Raw genomic sequence first — 24086 nt, forward strand, 5'->3', positions numbered from 1 at the left:
CGACAATGACAAAACAAATGCACATTATCTGACCAATCATCTACAGACAATACTGACTACTGGAGCAAAAAGGACTCACATCACACTCCAAAAAATACATCACAGAACTTTGACTGTTTCATAATGCAAGACAGTTTCAGAACGCAATCATTCACACACTCCCGAAAACCAAAAATTGTTCCCACTTCCATTTCAGAAGTCTTTTGAATATCTTTCTAGAAGTGCAGTGGTGTCCAAAAGTCTCAGACCAAATAGAAAACATGGGATTTTTTCTTTTTAACCGGTAAATACTGTGTATAATATATATATATATATATATATATATATATATATATATATATATATATATATATATATATATTATTATTATTATTTAAAAAAAAAAAAATTATGTCAACAATCAAATTTAAGCAAGTTCCTAAAATTGCCCATGTGCACTGTACAAAGATTTCACAATACCAAACACACATTAAACATGTAACCAAATCAAATTAAAGTTTATTAAAATCAGACATGATGCATTAACAGAGTACGAAAAATCTCTTCCTCTTGGGAACATTGTATTTTTAAAACCCAATACTCAAAACAAAATACAAATATCCCACTATTTACATTGAGCACACAGACAAAAAACTATTTTATAACAATAACAACAATATTCTAAACACAGTTGAACTGTTTATACATTACGTACTTACCTCTACCCATGCATTACAGAGGTTTTTCTTGCATGACCCTTACTGTTTGTTATAAACATTCTATACATAACCCTGCCCAGACATTACAGAGACATCCCAAACATAATCATGCCCTCTCATTAGCAGAAAAAACATTCTTTCTCCTTTGTGATGTCATGCTTTACCAGTCCACTGAGGCTTTATTGGCTAAAACGCAAGGAAACAATGTTCTGGAACATTTTTGAGACGAAAGCAGACAATATTTCTGCAGGTGTGTCTTGAATGCTTGTTATGTTTATATCAGGTACATGAAGCATACTTGTGTTACTTTATTGCTGTGGCTTTGTAAGTGATTACAACAAACATTTATTATTTCCAGAGATACTAGAGGGGAGCAGATGCATCAGAGGAAGCAGTCAAAAAACTCTTAAACTGCTTGGGCAACTCATGGCAAGGATGCAGTTTCCGTAAAGAAAGAAAACATTAGGGTTTGGAACGATACGAAGGAAGCGTGTTACAGGTTATAAAGACCCCTCAGTCATTTGTTCTGCATAAATAAATATGGAATGAGAAACCAAACCTGTCCACTGATATTTCCCATCTTAAAAATGTTGGATAGAAGGCTAGCTAATATATATATATATATTTATAGTATATATTTATGTATATTGATTTGAAATTTTGTTGGGGGTATATGCCCTATGGAGAGTTCCAGGTGGACAGGGGGTGGTTCACATCATATGAGCGTGAAGCGGCTGACCGGGATGGGCGGGGGCAGCCAGCCAGCCAGCCAGCCAGCCAGCCAGCCAGCCAGTGGACTTTCTAGTGCCCTCCAAGGGTAAGATGGTGCCCTCCTAGGGAGTTGGTGCCCTACACAGACTGCTTAGTCTGCTAATAGGGAGTGGCGTTACTGAAGTCAATTCATACAATATCTTACAATTTCGCCATCTTGTACGAATTATTACAAGACTATGTTGGCCCGTAAGTAATGGCATGGGGTCTTTTATGCCCTTTCAAACAAAACGCATCAAGGATTTATCACACTACTCAACAAGTAACTCAACGTTTGAAAAGCTATACCTTTGACATTGTGACAATATGTCATGCGAATTGTCTGGTAATCCTTGGATGCATTTCGAAATGGATAGCTGCAAATTGGGTCAAAATGTAAACAGTTTGAACTTTTTGTGTTTTGGCTGTGCTTTGAAAGTTCAGTGACAAACATGGGCAAAGTTAAAATCGTTTAAACTTTGAGTGTCACATTACAACAGTTGACCTTAACAAGGCACCAGGGGTAATGCTGTAGCCTGACTTCAATGCATTGCAGAATGTTGACTCAAAATGTGTGAAAGGGGCATTCCATTTGTTTGAGTTCTAGAACTGGCAGTGAATTCTAGAACTTTAGAGCTGCACTCAACTACTGAGTTTTATGTAATGCCTTTGTCTTTATATAACCTCAAGAAATGTCATCTTAGTAAGTAAATTTCTCTTCTTGCTCTATGAAATTGATGTTGTAGGTGAGTTGGTGCCCATTGTCCCAAGCATACAGAACCTTCTCCTTAGGGTTGTAATCAACTTGTGTTGTTAACCCATATTCATTAATAAAAAGTAACCGTGGAGATGCCTCAGCCCCCGTAAGCGTATCGTATGCGTATGAAACCTCCCCTTCCCTCTTATTGTAAACATCCACTGCATATAGGACACCACATACTATGAAGCAGTTCCCGAACGTATTTCGCCTCAGTCTCGTCCTCCATGTTGTCTCTTTTTTGACCGACAGGTCGTTAGCATCTAGTTTACTGACTACAATGACCTCAGCCTGAATGTAGTCGTAGTCAACAGATGGGTAAATGACCCAAAGACCGCTCTCATCTACAGCAAAGTCAATATCAGAATGGCCTTTCCATTTCCAAGGTGTGGTGTCTTCATAGACCACATCATGCAGTTGAGACCAGGCTGCTACGTATCGTTGCTTGAGATCATATTTAATAATGTTCTTAGTGAAGGCACGGTTATAGTAAAACCCTCCTCTGTACACAACATGACCTGTTCCTATCCAATTGTAGGGGAGCTTGTACAGATTACTCCAGCGACCTGCAGGAAATCATCGAGAAAATTAGGTAAAACATTGCTATATTTGTCCTCTCTATTTTTCTATCTGTCTGTCTGTCTGTCTATATAGGTATCTATCTATACACAGTCTCTTGTGTCTGTCTGTCTGGCTATCTAGGTATCTATCTATATACAGTCTCAATGTCTGTCTGTCTGTCTGTCTGTCTGTCTGTCTGTCTGTCTGTCTGTCTCTATCTATCTATCTATCTATCTATCTATCTATCTATCTATCTATCTATCTATCTATCTATCTATCTATCTATCTATCTATCTATCTATCTATCTATCTATCTATCTATCTATCTATCTATCTCCTGTCTGTTCTACCAATCCTCTTGTTTCATCATTGAGTTTCAGTATGACAGCTGTGGTCAATAAATAAGTGCAACATTAATTTGCTCATGGAGCTGCATGCCTTATGGCTCATGGGGAAATACTGTTTGTGTATATGTCTCCAAAGAGCAGAACTATGATACACACCCTGTTTGAAGTTGTCCAAGTTCCGGAATTCCACAAGGTTGTTGCCATAGTAATAGTTGGTGACATAAATCTTGGAATCCTTGGCGACGGGATCCTTCATCCACGCCCCCTCGTTTCTGCCATAACTGTGCTGTTTGACCGGCAGATCTACCGAAGCCAGTGTCCCTTCACAGCTCTGCTCTTTCACTGCCAATAAAACATTAACTTCAGCTTAACAGCAGTCACACTAGTTTATCCCTAATTATAGAACAGATATTATAGAACTGACTCAGATATCTGATAGGATAAGCCATGTTCAAGGTTTTTGTAAAGTTGCAAAATATATGCACACATGTGACCGCATATCAATTAATATCTATTTGAATGGTGCAAGTCTATAAAAGGGGCACTGGGGCTAGTTGTCATACTCCAGTGAATATTTATCAGTTTATGTTTTCATTTATTTCTGGATAGCCACATACCTTGTACATTTTCACCATTATTGTAGGGATAAAAAAGATACAGTTCACTTAGCACATGTATAGCTTTTGTGACAACTTGCTCCAATAGCAGGGAAATATATAAAATATATCAAAACATTGTTTTGGCCAACAAATATTGCAATTGATAAATTATACATTATACATGTATTACATTGAAAACACATGGGACAACCTGCCCTGATAAAAATGTGACAACGTGCCCCAACCTGACTTTTATGAAAAATACCTTTCTCCTTAGAACACATCTAAATCTTTCAGTAAAAATCTGCCGGCATAATATAATTGACCCTTGCCTGTATGTATAATGAATGTATACCAGTGTGATTTGATTATGTTCACTTGTTTAGCCAAGAGCTAGAATAAAAATAAGATACAAAACCTCTGCTAGAGAAAGCACACATTTGAACAATTGGACTGTTATCTTTTTTATCATTAATGAGATATCACCCATGTGACAACTAGCCCCAGTCTCCCCTATCTCACATATCAATAAATAAACATCAATTGGTTCAAAATGCAGCTGTCAGAATGCTGACTAAAACCAAGAAATATGATCATATTAGCCCCATTTGGCTACCTGTTAAATTTCATATTCATTTTAAAATTCTGTTAACTGTATACAAAGCATTGAAATGGTCTAGCTCCACAGTACTTAAGTGACCTTCTACCACTCTATATTCCAACATGTTCAAAATCCACAAAAGGATCCTTTTCCTATTTGGCTCCTAAACTATGGAATAGTCTCCCTAACACTGTTCGGGATGCAGACACACTCACTCAGTTTAAGTCTAGACTAAAGACTCATCTATTTAGCCAGGCATACAGCTAATTTATCCTTCAACTCACAATTTAGTTTCTGTAAATATTTCTGGTTCACAATTCTGGAACCAGAAATATTTCTCAGAAACATTTCTCATAATTTATAACTCTGCAATACATTAATCTATGCTAATATTATTCTATTTGTTTCCATGTGTCAACCTCTGGATTTATTTCCTGAGGTTCCCAGAGCTGGCCAGATCCAGCACCGTTCCTGCTTGGTGTCGGACTCCACTGCTATGTGTTGCTGAGTGATCACGACAAATTACAGCTGGTACTAGACAGACATAACTTCAGTCTTTTAGGATGTACTGATGCCAACTCCAACTGTAAGACATTGGATACTTCATATGCCACTGTCTGAACCTTGGATTTTGGATGGACCCCACCGAATTTCACCAAAATTACTTGCCGGTTGAACTGCGATGCACCTCATTGATCCTTAACACTTACATACAAATCACTAATATTGGCATTATATTCATTCTGGTTAGCCAGAGCGGAACTGGCCCCACAGTGAGCCTGGTTTCTTCCAAGGTTATTTTTCTCCATTAGCCAATATCTTTTGAAGTTTTGTGTTCTTTGCCACAGTCGCATTCAGCTTGCTCACTGGGGTTACAAATACAATTATTATTTAATTATTTATTTTTATACTCAATTTACGATCATATTTAATAAAATTGCACAATGATGACTCTACGACTTGATAGATAGATATTACAGTTTTAATTTCCTGTAAAGCTGCTTTGAAACAATGTGTGTTTTGAAAATCGCTATACAAATAAATATGACTTGACTTAACTTGACTATCTACAATATCACCTATTATTGTAATAATCTTAATTACTTGTCGTAAGTTGTTTAGTGTGATCATTATTATTTACAAATGAAACTGTTTATTGAACATGGGTGTATTTATAATATTGCAGTTACCGCCATTTTATAGAAGTCACTCACTGTCATCATTAACAGTGATTTTACCACTGCTTACTGTCATGCCAAACAACACCTAACCATGATAGAATCACTATAACTTTGTATGTACAAATTCATATCCATAATGTGTCTTATTGTGCTACTCTATTGGTATTGTGTTATTGCATTCTGCACCTGCAATGTATGTGTTATTGCTTGTATTATCCAGCACTAGTGCAATAGTTGGGGCCGGTCGCTCCTCTCTATATATTGTTCTGCTAGTTGTTGTGCTCTGGGTTGTTGTTGTTGTTGTGGGAGCAGTGGTTGTTGTTGTTGTGGGTATGGTTGCCATGGTAGTCTCTGTTGCTGTGGTGACCACAGGTGTGGTACTTTCCTCTACCTCCAGCAACGTGTCGATTTCATCAGGCTTTTCTTCACCTGACAGAGAAAGAGAGAGAGATTTAAAACAACACGTTCATATCAGAGACACTGTTTGTATGGCACATGGAGATTCTGCTTAATTGAGGCAATTATGAGTTTCCATGATGGCCAGGTCGCTGCCTTACAAGGCAGCTTCCTATTTAGACAGTAACAGCAAGGCAGCTCACTAGTTTTTGGAACAGTGCTAATATAAATTAAGTTTGTGAATGCTGAAAGGATTAGTTGACAGACAAATTCTAGTCAAGTGCAGGCATTTATTCACCATACCTGTTCTATATGAGTACACACAGTAAGGTCTATGGAAATATTGTAATTCTTTTACCGTAATGCAAAAAAAAAAAAGCATTGTCAACTCTTTTAAATATACAGCTACACTATTGATACAACCTTTTATAAAACAATAAAAAATTAACCACACTTACATGATAAAATGTCTTACCGTACATCCAAAACAATAAAAAGATCAGATTTCTTGGGTGTGTAGTCTGACGTTAGGAAAAAAAAAAAAAGAATGTAAAAGCCTTGTTTCTGAACACGTGCTGCAGTATGTTTTCCTGGAAACAGCTGTTTCTGTGAATGTTATTTTCAGTTTATTTATTTTGTGTTTAATTGGGTAGATTGCGCTCCAAGCATTTGTATACTCCCGGCTTGCAACCACCATTTTCATGGTAGGCTCATATCACTACGATTTGTCACTTTTATTGTGGCAGTCCAGTGCACCTGTTAGGATGGTAAGGGATTGCGGGAAATCTATATTTAATGAGAGAATGGATTAGATTATGTTACATTAGATCACAGGGTGGGACCCTTGAGTCAGACATTTGACGATGAAAACAACCCCCATTTAATAGAAATATACTTTATGTTTTTTTACACATTTACATTCGTGACCTATGCATGGTTCAGTGGCTTTTGTTTTAGCTTTGCATTCTTGTCAGGACAGATCATACTGAATTAGGATTCCAGCTCTGTTGTACATTATCTTAAACCATTCAAACGAATCCAGTCCTATAGCCAAGACACGCTAACAAAGTTAAGTGCAGTAGAAAATAGACTTTAGTCAAAGCAGATGCCATGTTCATGTTCAGACAGATACAGTTTGTTGAATATGTTGTACTATTGTGTACCCGGGTGTCAATCAATCAGCTGATGAAATGTTGAAAATATTTCGTTCTATGAATATTTTAGTGGACAGAAAAATTGGATGCAAATAATTTAACATGACATGACCAGAAATTTGAAGAGCGTATAAAGTAATAATAATAATAATAATATAATATGTATGTATATATATATATATATATATATATATATATATACTGTATATAAATAATATATACAAAATTCTGTCAAATCTAAGTTTGTTACATTTTTGCCATTAATCATCACTGAAAAGACGTTTTCCTTATCTGAAAACAGAGCATTTAGAAAGAAACACTCTCTATTACCGCGTGTTTTGATAAAAGATGACGATATTCTTTTATCGTCAAAGAAAAAACACTTTTTCAAACAAAAACAGATTAGTGTGATTGTGGCCTGAAGTGTATGGTTAAAAATATTTTGAAAAAAATAAAAAGCATTTAAAAATAAAAATTGATTTTTTTTATACTTTAATAAATAAAAATAAATAAATAAATAACACTTTGACAAAGTCCAATGGTTTTGAAGATGTGCTCTAGTGGCATTTATTTTGAGCACTGTACTAACATGCACATCTTACAAAAATGTTATCACTGGATGTTTTTTTTTTTGTTTTGTTTTTTTGGCACCATTCTGAGTAAATTCTAGAGACTGTTGTGTGTGAAAATCCCAGGAGATCAGCAGTCAAATCAAATCAGCCCACCTAGCACCAACAATCATGCCACGTTCGAAATCAGTGAGATTAGATTTTTTCCCATTCTGATGGTTGATATGAACATTAACTGAAGGGCCATATCTGCATGGTTTTATGAATTGTACTGCTGCCACACGATTGGCTGATAATCGCATGAATAAGTAGGTGTACAGATGTAACCTACGTTTAAATAGTCAATACCAAATTATGCATTGCTATGCAGTGTTAAGGTTACGCTTGGATGAGATAAAATTAGATCAGATTATATTATATCCTATTTGACCAAAGATTGCATTGATTGTGGTGGCTGTCTTTGCTGCCATAATCACACACACTGTTAAGCAACTGGGAAGTAGCCATGCAGACCGTCAAGCAAGAGGATCATATCTAACACTGTCTAAAAAAAGAGTCTGACGGAAAAGGAAACACAATGAAAGGATTTGTGGAAGTACTAAAGCTGATATGAATGTCAAGGGTACTTCAGAAAGTGAAACTAATTCGTTTGTGTATGTTGGCAGTCATTTTAGACTCTAAAGGCTCTCTTTGGCCAGGATGCTGGCATCTTACACCGGTATCCTCTAAACTTTAATGAGTGCTGGATCATCCAGTCCTAAGATCCTGAGATCGTATCTCTTATTTCTAAGAGATGTGTGTGTATGTTAATGTGTGTTGAAAAGAAGAGATGTTTATTGTAGCTGTTTTGAATATGATAAGTCTACATGATTGCACGTTGTGTGTTCACGTGAGCAAGAGAGATACTGTATACAAAGGAATGGTCGACAGCAATCGACAGCATTTGTGGCATATTGTTGTTCACCAAATAACTATTTTCAATCTATCCCTCGTTTATAAACGAATAAATCCAAATTGAGGTTACAGAAAAGTCACTTACAATGGAAGTGAATGGGCCAGTCCATAAATATTAAAATACACACCGTTTCCGGCACAAGATTTAAACATTATTTGTGTTAGCATTAATTAGAGTGATAAAATTGCTTACTGACCTAATCAGTGTAAAGTTTTATCCAACAATTCAACATTGCTGCCATGACGACGCAACACCAGTAAACCCTTTAAATTCTTTTATCAGACTAAAATCATGTTAACATAATTAATGTTTATGTCTTGTGGCTAAGCTTTTGAAACAGTGAGTATTTTATTGTTTATAGAGCGGCCTCATTCACTTCTATTGTAAGTGCCTCACTGTAACCACAGCTTTTTTCTTTTTCTTTTTTCTTTTTAAAATAAACAAGGGATGGGTATTACATTCATTTTATAGCTCTACTCTCGCTGTATGTCAGCTTTTGCCTAATTTGTGTCTAATGTTATTTCTCCTAAGCAATTTTAGGAGAAACATCTGAGACAAACTCTTTCAAGTCCCCAGAGCAATGCATGTGTGTGTGTGTGTGTGTGTGTGTGTGTTAGAAACTTGGCTGAAGCTCTAGTGCATGTTTGTGCTTGTGCACTTCATTGTGTGTGTGTGTGTGTGTGTGTGTGTGTGTGTGTGTGTGTGTGTGTGTGTGTGTGTGTGTGTGTGTGTGTGTGTGTGTGTGTGTTAGACACTTGGCTGAAACTCTAGTGCATGTTTGAGCTTGTGCACTTCATTGTGTGTGTGTGTGTGTGTGTGTGTGTGTGGGTTTGGGTGGTTTACAATGACGTTTTTGTTGTAACTGGTAATTACAAGGGTATTATGCTATAAATGTGGTTTATGAGGACTTTTTTTAGTGTCCCCATAATTCAAATTGCTTAAAAAAACATACTAAACAATTTTCTTTTGAAAATGTAAAAATGCAGAAAAGTTTTTGTGAGGGTTAGGTTTAGGGGTAGGGGATAGAATCTACAGTATAAAAATAATTATGTCTATGGAGAGTCCTTATTAGGATAACCACACTAACAAGTGTGTATGTGTGTGTGTGTGTGTGTGTGTGTGTGTGTGTGTGTGTGTGTGTGTGTGTGTGTGTTTAATATTTCATTTTTCATTAGTACATCTGCAGATTTATGTGTGGCGAGGGAAATGGGAATTCCTGGTCTCTATCTCCATGTTAGTGTGGTTGAGAGTAATGTGATACAGACGACGTTTTGCATTTTATTCTACACTTACTTAACATGGAAAAATTCTACTGACACATCATTATATAAGTGCAGGTGTTTGCAAATGTTTTATAGTATTATACCAGACTGTTTCCATATTAGATATGTTTTTAGCACACTGACTCTCAGTATTTTTCATTATAAGACAATACTGTAAAAAATGTTTGTCTCTGTATTAGTATTTTAGGTTATGTGTGTAGGTTTATGTGGGTCTGTATCAATGTTGAAGAGAAAGAGAAGAGTGCATTCAGCAATATGTGTGAGTTTGTCTGGATTGGCTTGGATACAAACAGCTGTGCTTCTATGGTAAACAAAAGAAAACAGTTCTGTCCCTATAAGAATGTTTGTTTTTCACTTTCTGGTCCAAGATGGCGGTGCGGTAGCACTCATCGGCCACTCTGGATCCAAAATGGTGCTATTTTTGTTGCTATTTTTGTTTCTTAGCCCGACTTTTACAGCACATGCACATTGGAGCAACCAGTGTTCATGTTTACCATCGCCAGACACTGCTCAAATATAAGATTCATGCAACAACCAAGCTGCATGATATTCTGCAGGAGAAGCTACGCGACCTCGGCTTGCTGCGGAGACCAGGCCTCCATTCCTCGGCGTCGCCTGATGCCGGTGGCTGGGGGAGGGGATGTCCTAAGCGGTGTGTGAGAAAGCAGAAGCACGGCAAGAGGGCGGGTGCCCATGCTAGGCTAATAACAAACCCTAGCCTGAGTTTAGAGACTGCTGCGTCTTTGTTTTCACGGAGACGTGGCTCATCGACAGAGATACGGACGGCGCCTTTCAGCTAGACGGGCTCGCCACGTTTCGTGCCGACAGAAATGCAGCTCTGTGCGGTAAGACTCGCAGTGGTGGAATGGTGCAAGAACTCTATGCTAGTCTCTAGCTACTGCTCATCGCTGGTGGAGCTTGTGACTGTTAGATGCAGACATTTTTATTTACCACAGGAATTCACCACTGTCATTATAACCGGAGTTTACATTCCCCCCAGTGCTAATGCTAAGAAAACACTCTGTGAACTGTATGGGCTATTAGAGAACTGCAGAACGCTCACCCTGACGGACTGTTTATTGTCGCCGGAGATTTCAACCATGCAAATCTCAAGACAGTGCTCCCTAAATTCAATCAGTATGTGGACTTTTCAACGAGAGGGGCGAACACACTAGATCTTGTTTACACAAACTTCCTAGGTGCATACCAGCCCCACCACCTCGGCTACTTAGACCACATCTCTGTTATGCTAATCCCAGCATACAGACTGCTCGTCAGAAGCTGGTGAAAACCTCGCCAGAAGGAGCCATCTCTGCTCTTCAGGACTGTTTTGAGTGTACTGACTGGCACATGTTCAGGGAGGCAGCAACATATGGCGACTCTACCAACTTCGAGGAATACACAGCATCAGTGATCAGCTACATCAGCAAGTGCATTGATGATGTCATTTTCTCCAAGACCATCACACACAAACTCTTCACCCTCCTGCCGTCTGGCAGGAGGTACCGAAGCATTCGGGCCCTCACGGCCAGACTGTGTAACAGCTTCTTCCCCAAGCCATCAGAATCCTCAATACTCAGAGACTGGACTGACACACAGACACACACACACCTGTACACCATCCAACTTTTGCACATGTCCAGAGTTGCACTTAATTCATTGTCACTTTATACCTGGCTGCTACCTCAATAACTGCTATGTCCATAGAACACTAGTTCATAGTATGTTATGTTTACATTTGGCATTTTTAGAAAGTGTCATTTTTTTGCACTACTCGATTACAAATGTGTACTGGTCTCTCACTGTGGCTATTGTCCTGTTCCTTTTAGTAATTATTGTACTGTCCTGTACTTTTTGCACACGTTTGCGTGAGCACTTCATGTAGAAATGTTATTTAGTCTGTGTAGTCTCATGTGGTTCTGTGTTTGTCCAATATTGTTTTATGTAGCACCATGGTCCTGGAGGAACGTTGTCTCATTTCGCTATGTACTGTACTAAATGTATATGGTTGAATGACAATAAAAACAACTTGACTTGACTTGACTTGTTTGTGTCTAATTCTGACCAAGCTAATCTTTTGTAGACAGACTGATGAAAAATTTCCCCAGAAGTTAGCTAAATCTGAAAATATCTTATTTTGGGAATAAATGCTAAAGGAACAAAATTGACTTTTATCAATTTATGGTCAGCACTTGGGTGTTAGGATTTATCTGTAGAAGTTAAAATGAGACAGAACAATTGAAATAAACTGAGACTTACATTTAGATTACAAGGAAAATGTTTGTGTGTATGTCTCACCTCTGCTGTTCTGATTGCCCGACTCATCAGTTAAGGTCACTTTGTAGTATGTGATGCCCCGGATGACTCCTGGCTGGTTCTGTGATGGTTTGGTTTTGCCAGGCAGTTCAGTTTGATCTGGTTTACTGGGTTTAGTGGTCTCTTTCTTTGGTTTCGCTGGCTTCTCCTTCACTGTTTTAGGTGAAGGCTTTGCTTTCTCTGGTTTCTTTGTTGGAATCTTGGAAGCATCTTTGATATTTGTCCTTATTGTTTCCTACACACAAAAACAAATCTAATTCAACAAACACTTCACATATTATTCTAAACTCCTGACAAATCGAATACAGAGAGTGTCATAATATAACAAAAAAAAATTCATGACTGAGTTAAATTGAACTGCACACTCTAAAAGGCAAATTCAGGGTTCAAAACAATTTAAGCTTAATTAACAGCATTTGTGGCATTATGTCTATTACCACAAAAAACTATTTCCACTTATCTCACATTTATTAATATATACTGTATTGTGGAGGGGAGGGGGGCGGGGCCGGGCTAGAATGTTGCACGCCCGGCGGTCCCCAATCGGCCTGATGGGGCGCGCGAGGAATAAAGGCGGCCGGTGACGACGGTTCAAGAGAGAGAGGATTACGGCATGTCCGTCATGTTTGTGTGTTATGTTTGTGTGTTTTGGTTTTAGTTTTCATTCAATTATTATTTATATTGACAAGCCGCTTCTCGCCTTCTCCTTGCCCATCTTAACCCCCTTACATGTATATATTCTCTCTCTCTCTCTCTCTCTCTCTCTCTCTCTCTCGCTCTCTATGTGTATATGTATATATATCACAGTAACAGTAAGGTACTGACAATGGAAGTGAATGTGTCCAGTCCATAAACATTAAATAAATACACATTGTTGCAAAAGTATAGCAACAATACATAAACATTATATGTCAATGCATAAAATCAGTGATTTACCGGGGTTACATAATTTGACCAGATTTCAGGGTTTACCAGCATTATGTCATCATGACAACTGAGTTGTAATATTGGATATAACTTTACACAGATAAGTTTAGTAAGCAATTTTGTAACATTAAAATCATGTAATTTAATTCAGGACACAGGGACACATATAATATTTACATCTTGTATCTAAACTTTAGAAACTATGAGTTTTAACATTTACAGATTGGCCCCATTCACTTCCATTGTAAGTGCCTCATTTTAACTGCAATTTTTGCTTCTTTTTTTTAATAAATGAAGGACAAGTCTAAATGATTTTTGTGGTAATCAACATTATGCCACCAATGCTGTCGACTGAGCTTAACTTGTATTGAACCTGGAACATTCCTTTAAAATAAAGGTCCCAGTTAGAACCAAAAGGGGTTTTGCAGTCTGTTACCATAGGAGAAACTTTTTAAGTTCCTCTTAGAATGTTTTGCTCTTTAATTCATTAGAAACCCATCTATGCACTGGTACTTTTAAAATCCCAGAAATCTAAAAATGAAACATAAAACAACTTTTAATCTCCAAAGAACCATATTATAACCCAGTCATAAAACTCTGTATAGTGAAAATTGCATATAGACAAAGAGAGGATTCTTTGTTGAAACTAAGAACAATTGAGGGAACATGTGGGTTTTCATTGCACCAGTTGTAACATCAGGGTTAGAATTGGAAGATCATGACCTTTACCTGTGCTTTGCTGTTAGGACCCGAGGGAGTGGAGTCTTTTTTTAGCAACTGAAGTCCCAGATTGGAAAGTTCCTTCTTTATACTCATCATGATGTCAGAATGGTTATCGTACTGGCGAATCTGATTGGTCAGAGTCGCCACACTGTCTCTCACAAAGTCATTTTCCCGAGAGAGATTCATCTTAATCATCTAAATGAGACATACACAGTATTTTAAACAGATGCACAGGTAGCTGTAATTATTGCCGCCCTCACCACATATCACCCAGGTTCCCTTTCTTTTCTTACTTCCCCCCACTTTTTGTCCCTCCTTAATAACTATAGCCAGAAACTCCCTTTCATAGCTTCCTCTGCCAATTCCTACAAATACTTTTTTCAAGCTGCTCCTACAATGCCAATGTCTCTAAATAAGAATTCCTTAAATGTATATAGCTAGTGCTTTTCTAAACACTCAAAGTGCTTTACATAGTATAGGGGAACGCTCCTCAACCACCACCAGTGTGCAGTATCCACCTGGATGATGTGTCGGCAGCCATAGTGTGCCAGTACTCTCACCACACACCAGCTATTGGTGGAGAGAAGATAGTACAGTGATGTAGACAATTCAGGGTTGGGGATTATTAGGAGGCCATGATAGATAAGGGCCAATGGGAGGAATTTGGCCAGGACACCGGGGTTACACCCCTACTCTTTATGAGAAGTGCCCTGGGATTTTTAATGAACACATTTGATGTGATGGTAGAGTGTAAATTGGTAACAACAAACCTTGAATTTGCTTGGGAGATCTTATCCAGGCCCTCTTTCAGTTACTTCAGGACCAACTTTGCCATGTGTTTATCTGAAACGATCTGCTGTGTATTCACTCCCTAAACTTTGAATAGGCTGCTCTGCCACAATCGGGATTCTTTCCCCTCCACCTCAAACAAAATCCAATCGTCCATCACCCCCTGTATAATACAAAGACTACATAATTTTGATGGCTTAATTTTCATTCTGGCCTATGCCAATAGCTCTTCCAGCCTTTTCAAGAGCGGGTTTGTACATGCAGCAGTTTGGATGATGCTTGTGACATCATCCATATAAATGTGCAGAGCTGGCAATCTCACCCCAGTTTGTGCACGATTCCTCTGACCATTTGTCTTGCACCAATTCGGATGGTCTCAAATGCAGCCATGAACAGGATGGGAGAGATTGCGTTGTGTAGTCCTGTGTTGCATGACATATCTTCTGGTCCCCATAGTAGCTGTCTACCAGGCTCATTATGCACTCTGGTACATGGAAAACTCCAGTACATAGTAAACTGGTGTGGAACAGATCCATAGGCATTTGCCAAGTCCAGCCAGACTATGTGGATATCTTTCTTATCTCTCTTGGCAGACTGGCTCCCATATTACAGATGCATGTTCCACGCAACCAGGAAAACCTGGTAAGTCTGCCTTCTGGCAGCTTGTGTCTATGTATTCATTCTTCAGGAGGTAGTCAGACATCCTCCTTGCTACCACCAAAAAGAAAAACTTTCCCTCCATGTTCAATAGAGCAATGCTCCTAAGCTGACTAATGTTGGTGGATCCCTGCTCTTTGCGTATGAAAATGGCCACCACCCTTCGCCACTCCACGGGTATGCACTGCTTCTTGCATGCAACCCTCAACCGTCTCCAAAACAGTTTAAGAACCATGGGGCGCTTCTTATACAGCTTGAATTGTATCCCATTCGGGCCTGAGGCTGAAGATGCCCTGGATTGTTTAAGGCGGATCTATGTCAAATTCCACTAATGGCTGACAGTGGAACATATCCAGGGGAGCCAAGTGGGTTGACTTTGTAGGGGTCACCATGTTTCTTTTCCATGTGGTCTTCTAGTTCCTCTTTTGCCATCACCAGCTTCCCACTCCTCTTTTCTTCCAGCAGGTTTCTGGCTAACTTAAAAGGATCCTTGATGAGTTTTGACCTTTCATGCTCCTTTTTTCATGCTCCAGGTTCTCTGTGCCCTCCTCAAGACTGCTAATCTAGCCCTTATGCCATTCCACTATACCTTCAAGCCCTCCTTTTCCTGCTCCTCTGCCTTCCTCCAAGCCTTACAAAGCTGCTTCTGCTCTTTTACAAGATGCAGTATAACCACTCTTCCTTACAACTAAATTTCAACTTATGTACAATTGTACTTCTGTGTAGATGTTCTTTAGCCAGAAAAATAACACATACTTATAGAACAACTAAGGTATTTGATAATGAGCCACAACGTACATGCTGTAAATCTTTTGCAGTGCTCATTTGATAATTAACTAAATTTAATTGGAAATAAAAACAGAGTGGATTAGTGTGGCTATTACATTACTGTTGTTGTTTTTTTCTTTGGACACTTCCACTTTCTCTTCATTTCTCTCTTTAACACACATATTATTTTCCCATCACACAAGCCAAACCTGAGCGGTTGACTATAATGGATATTAACTGGAGCATTGAGGGTAACCACAGAATGTCCCCAGTCCAGTTAAATCCAGCCACGGCTCATTAATGCTCACATATGCATGCTCAAACTCCCATATACCACTCTATAATAAAACCCACAGTCTCTTTTTCACACACACACACACATACACACAAACACACACACACACACACATGTTGTGTTTCCATGTTTTATGGGGACTTTCCATAGACATAATGGTTTTTATACTGCACAAACTTTATATTCTATCCCCTAAACCTAACCCTCACAGAAAACATTCTGCATTTTTACATTTTCAAAAAACATAATTTAGTATGATTTATAAGCTGTTTTCCTCATGGGGACCGACAAAATGTCCCCACAAGGTCAAAAATTTTGGGTTTTACTATCCTTATTGGGACATTTGGTCCCCACAAAGTGATAAATACACGCTACACACACACACACACACACACACACACACACACACACACACACACACACACACACACACACTCACCTCTTCCAGGCTGTTCATTTGTGAAACCACCTTGTTAATGTATGAATGAACTTTAAGCAAGTCCATACTAAAGAGGGTTCCCTCCAGAAGGTCCACCATGGACTGCAGCTACACACAAAGAAAGAGTCAGTTCACTTTCAAACATGGTTTCTTCAATCTTAAAAATAAGGTTTTACACACTGATATGCCATAGGAGAACCTTTTAAAGCTCTCTAAGGCAGCATAAACATTAAACACAAAAAAACATTCACTCATCTGTACTGTTTTTCTACATAAATATTTGCTATACGGATACCTTTGACCATTGTGCAGCTTCTAGTGCAGGAGCGCTGTGTTTTAGAGGACATGTCAGGTTAAAAGGAATGTTAATTTTTAAAAGCATGTCACGAGACATACGTGTTGTATTATATTTTGTGAACAACAAGAGTGCAAGAACATGTTTTGTATGAACAACCTCATTTAGTCTTGAGAAAACCTAGTGTATGTGCTGGTGCTTCAAATAATTCAGGCCTCTTAGGCCTTCTTTAAAGCACCAGTATACAGATGATTCACTTGTCCTCTGTAACATATCATATGATATTTAGAACCAATACGGTAATCTGAAATTCTCCAAAGAACCATTTAACCAACTCAAGAACCCTATACAGCAAAAAAAATTCTAGATTTAGTGTTCAGTGAAAATTTACATATAATTTTCAGTATGCAATAATGTTTGCTTGTTGCTTAAAAGTTGATTTGGCAGTTTGTTTAGAAGATGCTACATCATTTTGAATTAATTGTGGACTTGAACAAGAAATTAGTGTGCAAACGCTAATTGTCCCTAGTGGCAATAAAGAAACCACCTGCAACCTGCATGTAAACATCTATACTGATAGCTGGATAACTTTATTTATTATGATTTATTTATTTAGTATTTACTGTACCAGTATAAACCAGCCTGGAAAATCATACTATGAAACTGTTACATTTTTTTCTTTTTTCTTTACGTAAAAAAAACTTCTACATTTTTTAATTATATAGATTATGATCAATTCTGAGACTCTCAACCTTCTTAGGAAAAATAAGATAAAAAAAAAAATAAGAATAAAAATAATCAGAAAAATAAGAAACAAAAGTTTTTTTGTGATTTAGATTTTTTGTGATTTAGCTACAATTAAGGAATCACCAAAAATCTAAATCACAAAAAAACTTTTGTTTCTTATTTTTCTGATTTGACATTATGTATCTCAGGGTGTAATTAAGGTGGATCAGAAAAAACTGCTTTTATTTTGTTCCCAATCATGCCAACTGTAACTAAGTACAATTTTGTGTTGATACGACAAAGCAATTACAAATATAATTTATCATAGTATCCAAAAATGTCTCCAACTGTCCAAACGCCTCTCCAAACAAATAAAACATAATAATTGTACATAAGAACTTATTACACATGTAAACATAATAATGACTTGAATAAAAAAACACTTGACTTGACTTAAGGTTTTCATAGCATGTAGACATGATTTTAGTAATGATATTTCAGAGAATGAGTTTCATTCTGTGCCATTTGAGTCAACATTGAATCTGTGTGATGTATTTGGCACCATATCCTGATGGTCTGGTGGTGTATATGTAACAGTCACCAATCACATGTCTCTATGCCCAAATATGGATGACCTTTTGCACCAATCTGAACCCTATCCAATTGGTTTAGCGCTCCATGACGCTACATCATTTCTGATGACGTCATCTGATCCAGGAAAGCTAACGTTATCATATATATATATATATATATATATATATATATATATATATATATATATATATATATATATATATATTACGTATATTTTATGTTCTGTTTATTTTTCATGAAGTTATAAGCAAAAATGTGGCATATGAGCAACATCTGTTCACATGAAACATAAATGTCAAAGACATATACTTAGCTATACTTGCTTTATTTTTGTCTGTGAGTAAAACAAATAAGCTGGTTGTATTCTAAATCTTTGAGAATTTTCCAACAAAATATGACACATGGCAATTTGATGAGTTTGATGTTTTACTTCTTAAAATAATATGTACAGTGCAAAATAGTTAAAACATTATCAAAACGGAGCACTTCTGATTTATCAGCCAATTTCAAAGCTTGTGTTCAGTATGGGTCATCATGCCTATATGCATTGTGAAGTAGAGGTTCCATACTTTAAAATGATACATATTTTGTGTTGGTCAAGAATGTATTTATTAATATTTTGATATTTTTTCTTTTTTCTCATGGGTCCATCCAAGCTTAAAGGGTTAATGAAAGCATTTATGAAAAATGTATTTAGTACAACAGCAATTTTGCTTGAGAAATATTGCTTAAATATAATGTAATTATATTATATTATTTATTATATATATATTATAATTATAATTATTATAATTTATAACTACATTGAATATTACATTTTATTATAACGTAGTAGTACTGTATATTTCTTTTGCAGTTTCTTCAATTTCACACATCTAGTTAAATTGAGCTTTTATTTTGTTGAAATTATAGATTCATTTAGCATTAATACATCCATTTTATCCTTAATATGTCAAATTCTGTGAAATTCTGTGTTTAATAGTTCATTCCGTTTTTATGACTGGATTCTCCGCATCGTGGAATTCATATGGCCCTAGTCATACTGCTCAAGTTTTTTTTCAGTAGAGAAAAAAGACTAAGTGCCTATGACTTTCCACTTTTTTTTTTCTGTATGATAGTGAGAATTCCTCATATGCTTATTGTTGATGCATGCTGCAGAGTGTTCAGTCATGTAGCTAGCAGCTTGGCTGTGTCTTGATTTACGGCTCATATGGCATCAACAGAAGAAACTGCAGTGAGTTCAAAACAGAGCCACATGTTTGGAGCTAAACAGCACAAAGTCAGCAACCGTTTGGGGTATAAGTATTAAAACATCCTGTTTAACTACTTACAAAAGGCTGCTAACTGATATTAAAGGGATAATTCTCACATAAATGGAAATTCTGTCATCATTTACTCACCCTCATGTATGTTCCAAAATCAAATGACTTTCTTTCTTCAGTGGAACACAAAAGAAGACATGAGGGTGAGTAACTGATGACTGGTGAACTATCCCTTTAAGGCCTTTTCAAAGGTGTATTAATACAACACCAATCTTGAACAGCAAGATTCTCATGTGGCTCTGTGTGTGTATGTGTAATGTGGGAAGAGACTGATGAGGAAGAGATATTGATGGAAAGACTGACGTAAAACAGGATTTTACCATAACACTAACTGTTGTAACTGTTTTTTTTTTTGTAGTAGTAGGTTCATACAAAATCATATTCATCATACATGTTCATATTACAATTGTAGCAGTTGTATAGTTTATAAATTTGATTAGGTTACTATTTTTCATAAAAAATACAGTTTGTGTTAGAGATGTCCCATTACCATTTTTTATTTATTTATTTTTTGAGACAGAGTACAAGTACCGATACTTCTATTTTGGGACTCGCTTATACAGAATCCGATCCTTTTTAAATTTTTTGCAAATCAACAGTTTATTTCAATTTTATCATCGAAATGGTGTTTGAATAAATAAATTCATTAAAACTTGAATCAAATAAAAGTATAACAATTAATGTTCTACATTGTATTATTTTTATCAAATTAAGTGCTTTTATTGAGAACCTCACAGCACAATCGAAAATACATTGGAGTTATATAAACTCTTTTTATTTTCAACAAACGTGCCAGAAAAGCGGAGGGGCGTTCTGTCCACTGGGGGTCGGAGATTTGACTCCGGTTTGCCCGGAGAGGAGCGGCTGTCATCCGCCGGAGAGTGTGGCGTAGTATTCGAGGATCACGTGACGGTACATCAGAGAACCGGTGAGTGAGCTTCTTCTCTCTCCTCTCTCTCTCTCTGTTGCACCATATTGGCCTTTTCCCTCGCCTATTTTTTGTTGTTGTTTTCCCCTCCTTTCTCCTCCCAGGTCGAGTAAGGCGGGGATGACCTGACGGGGCGCAAAGCACGATCCTCCCCAGGGAAAGAGGGGGGCGGGGGTATAGGTTATGCCGGTGGCACCCTGGCCTAAGGTAACGCCGGGAGGAATGTGGAGCGGAGGGGGGCGGGGCCGGGCTGGAGTGTCGCACGCCCGGTCCCCAATCGGCCTGATGGGGCGTGCGAGGGATAAAGGCGGCCGGTGACGATGGTTCGAGAGAGAGAGAATTACGGGCATGTCCGTCATGTGTGTGTGTTTATGTTTATGTTTGTGTGTTTTGGTTTTGAGTTTAATTAAATATTATTTATATTGACAAGCAGGTTCTCGCCTCCTCCTTTCCCATCTTAACCCCCTTACAAACTAAGACATAAACTGAACAAGTTTCACCAACATGTGACTAACAGAAATTGAATAATGTGTCCCTGAACAAGATCAAAAGTAACAGTCAGTATCTGGTGTGGCCACCAGCTGCATTAAGCACTGCAGGGCATCTCCTCCTCATGGACTTAACCAGATTTGACAGTTCTTGCTGTGAGATGTTACCCCACTCTTCCACCAAGACACTTGCAAGTTCCTGGACATTTCAGGGAGGAATGGCCCTGGTCCTAGCCCTCACCCTCCGATCCAACAGGTCGTGCTCAATGGGATTGAGATCTGGGCCATGGCAGAACACTGACATTCCCGTCTTGCAGGAAATCACACACAGAACGAGCAATATGGCTGGTGCCATTGTCATGCTGGAGGGTCATGTCAGGATGAGCCTGCAGGAAGGGTACCACGTGAGGGAGGAGGATGTCTTCCCTGTAACGCACAGTGTTGAGTTTGCCTGCAATGACAACAAGCTCAGTCCGATGATGCTGACACATCGCCCCAGACCATGACGGACCCACAACCTCAAATCTGATCCCACTCCAGAGTACAGGCCTCGGTGAAACCCTCCTTCCTTCGATGATAAACGTGAGTCTGACCATCACCCCTGGTGAGACAAAACCACTCCTCAGTGAAGAGCAGTATTTGCCAGTCCTGTCTGGTCCGTAGGCGACGTTATTGCCAGTGATGTCTGGTAAGGACCTGCCTTACAACAGGCCAACAAGCCCTTAGTCCAGCCTCTCTCAGCCTATTGCGGACAGTCAGAGCACTGATGGAGGGATTGTGCGTTCCTGGTGTAACTCAGGCAGTTGTTGTTACCATCCTGTACCTGTAACGCAGGTGTGATATTCGGATGTAACGATCCTGTGCAGGTGTTGTTACATGTGGTCTACCACTGCGAGGATGATCAGCTGTCCTTCCTGCCTCCCTGTAGCGCTGTCTAAGGTGTCTCACTGTATGGACATTGAAATGTATTGCCCTGGCCACATCTGCAGTCCTCATGCCTCCATGCAGCATGCCTAAGGCACGTTCACGCAGATTATTATTATTAGTTGTAGTAGTAGTAGTAGTAGTAGTAGTAGTATGACAGTGTATATTAACAGTGAATACAAAATTTCTGTCATAATGTTTTTGGCGGAGCTTTTATTTTGAAGTGTTTCTGTCTTGTTATGACCAAGGAGCTCTGACGTTATGATGAGCTTCCCACTCCGGAAAAGTCAGTCTCTACATGACTCAAAGTGAACATTAAATCGCAAAAGAATACGTATGTAATCTCTTTGTGCCTCATGCTACAAAGTGAATTTGCACTCTGTTCTCTGTCATCTGCTTCAAACAGAGCGTTCGATGCTCATGACGGTGTTCCCTGTATGAGCCAAGGAGGATTAAAAGGTACGTGCAGCTGGTGTCGCACAACAATTTCTCCACACATTCACAAGTGCTCATATTTGCAGCATGCTACTCATGCAAATTATATATTTATATAATTAAATCATAAAATAGTCTCACTTGAACATAACGTGATTTTAATTTGTGCACTGAATGTTTACGTAATGACATACGTACGTCAGATGGAATCAGTTATTGTATCGGAGCATTTTTACGAGTACAAGTACCAGTAGATGAGTGCGGTATCAGACCAGATACCAATTCCAGTATCGGAATCGGGTCTTCCCTAGTTTGTGTAATCACCCATGGTTTTATCTTTGGCCTGATCACAAATACTACAGTTCAATTATTGTTAGTGTGCAATATAGTAAATGTAGTGTACCTTGAGCAGTTCTGGTGCCTGTTTCTTAAGTTTCTCCATCTTCCATTCGTTCTCGCAGGGGTTAAGCGAGGAGGGTGGAGCAGTGCAGGAACACTTACAGTCGGTTCCGGAACTCACCGTCTCCACCGTGTAAAAATCCTCCACACGCACACTTCCTGTTCGTAAGCGAGCGCATGCATCCCGAGTCAAAGGTCGCATGATACACTTACAGCGGCAGTCGGAGCCCTCAGATGTCATTCGGACTTGTTCTTCCCCAAAGATCTTTAAAGGAAATAGAAAGAAAAGCGAAGGAGATGATTTCATGACCTGATACTGTGACCAAATGATCTAATTGAATGTCATTCTGGAAAATAGAGAATTAATGTTTAACTCTCAGAATTCCCAGAAGAAAATGTTTGGTTTCTCGAAGACTTAATTTAGTTCTTACTTGGGGTCTTTTCTCAGGAGAACAATCTAAGAAGCAAGAGGACATGTAGTTTGCTAAATTAAATCTAATTTCTGTCTAGGAGAAACAACTGAAATATTAAAGAGATCTCTTTTGGGATTTTTCTTTCCAATGGGTTAGTATATTTTGCATCTTCCAGTCTCTTTGCAAACCTATGTTCACTTTGTCCAGTGCTCTGCAGTGACATAAAGCAAGTCTCAAGTCAACCTTTGACCTGTTTATTGATCAGTGCTATTAACTCAAGAGCTCTCATCTTGAAATCCCATGATATGAAAATTAAAGGTCAGGAGGTCACCAATCTGTGTTCTACTAAGAGACCATACTGAGTAGACTCACTAAAGACCACAGAATTCAGCTATATTAGGCTGATGACCTGTGACCTCTTTAAATGACTTGTACAAACCGGCTCTTTTTAGTAAATCAAAAACAAACAGAACAAACAATAAAGTCAGATTCCCAAATTTATGAAACTTTTATTTTAACCTCTTCAAATAAAATTGATGAAAAAGTCTCTTTTATGCACCGATCACTGCTGCTATAAGCCCCAAATAGCTAAAAACGTTATATCTTCTTTTACCTTAGGCAGTTTTCCTTAGATGTATCTTAGATTTCCAGAACAAAATATGTGGTCCAGCAGGAAAAGCATGCTAAACAAATCGTGGGAAATATATGTTATCAACTACTGATGATAGAATGTTATACATCTTTGTAAAGGGGAGGGTCTCAACTTTCTAATGACACCTAGATTGAGCTTATAGTCC

At 38.2% G+C, this 24086-nt stretch overlaps 1 protein-coding gene across 1 annotated transcript in view; it reads right to left on the reverse strand.

Moving 5' to 3' along the window:
* Positions 1-484: 484 nt before the first annotated feature.
* Positions 485-24086, reverse strand: part of LOC127627626 (olfactomedin-like protein 2A) — a 28607-nt gene continuing 5005 nt past the window's right edge. The window contains exons 2-8 of the mRNA XM_052104087.1: positions 22881-23141; positions 16766-16873; positions 13824-14012; positions 12150-12402; positions 5681-5923; positions 3270-3455; positions 485-2771 (exon numbers count right to left, since the gene is read on the reverse strand). Coding sequence (XP_051960047.1) covers positions 2149-2771; positions 3270-3455; positions 5681-5923; positions 12150-12402; positions 13824-14012; positions 16766-16873; positions 22881-23141 — 1863 coding nt within the window. The 3' untranslated portion in view covers positions 485-2148. The remainder of the gene's footprint in view (positions 2772-3269; positions 3456-5680; positions 5924-12149; positions 12403-13823; positions 14013-16765; positions 16874-22880; positions 23142-24086) is intronic.

Source organism: Xyrauchen texanus, chromosome 34, assembly GCF_025860055.1.
Source record: "Xyrauchen texanus isolate HMW12.3.18 chromosome 34, RBS_HiC_50CHRs, whole genome shotgun sequence".
NCBI classification, from domain to species: domain Eukaryota; kingdom Metazoa; phylum Chordata; class Actinopteri; order Cypriniformes; family Catostomidae; genus Xyrauchen; species Xyrauchen texanus.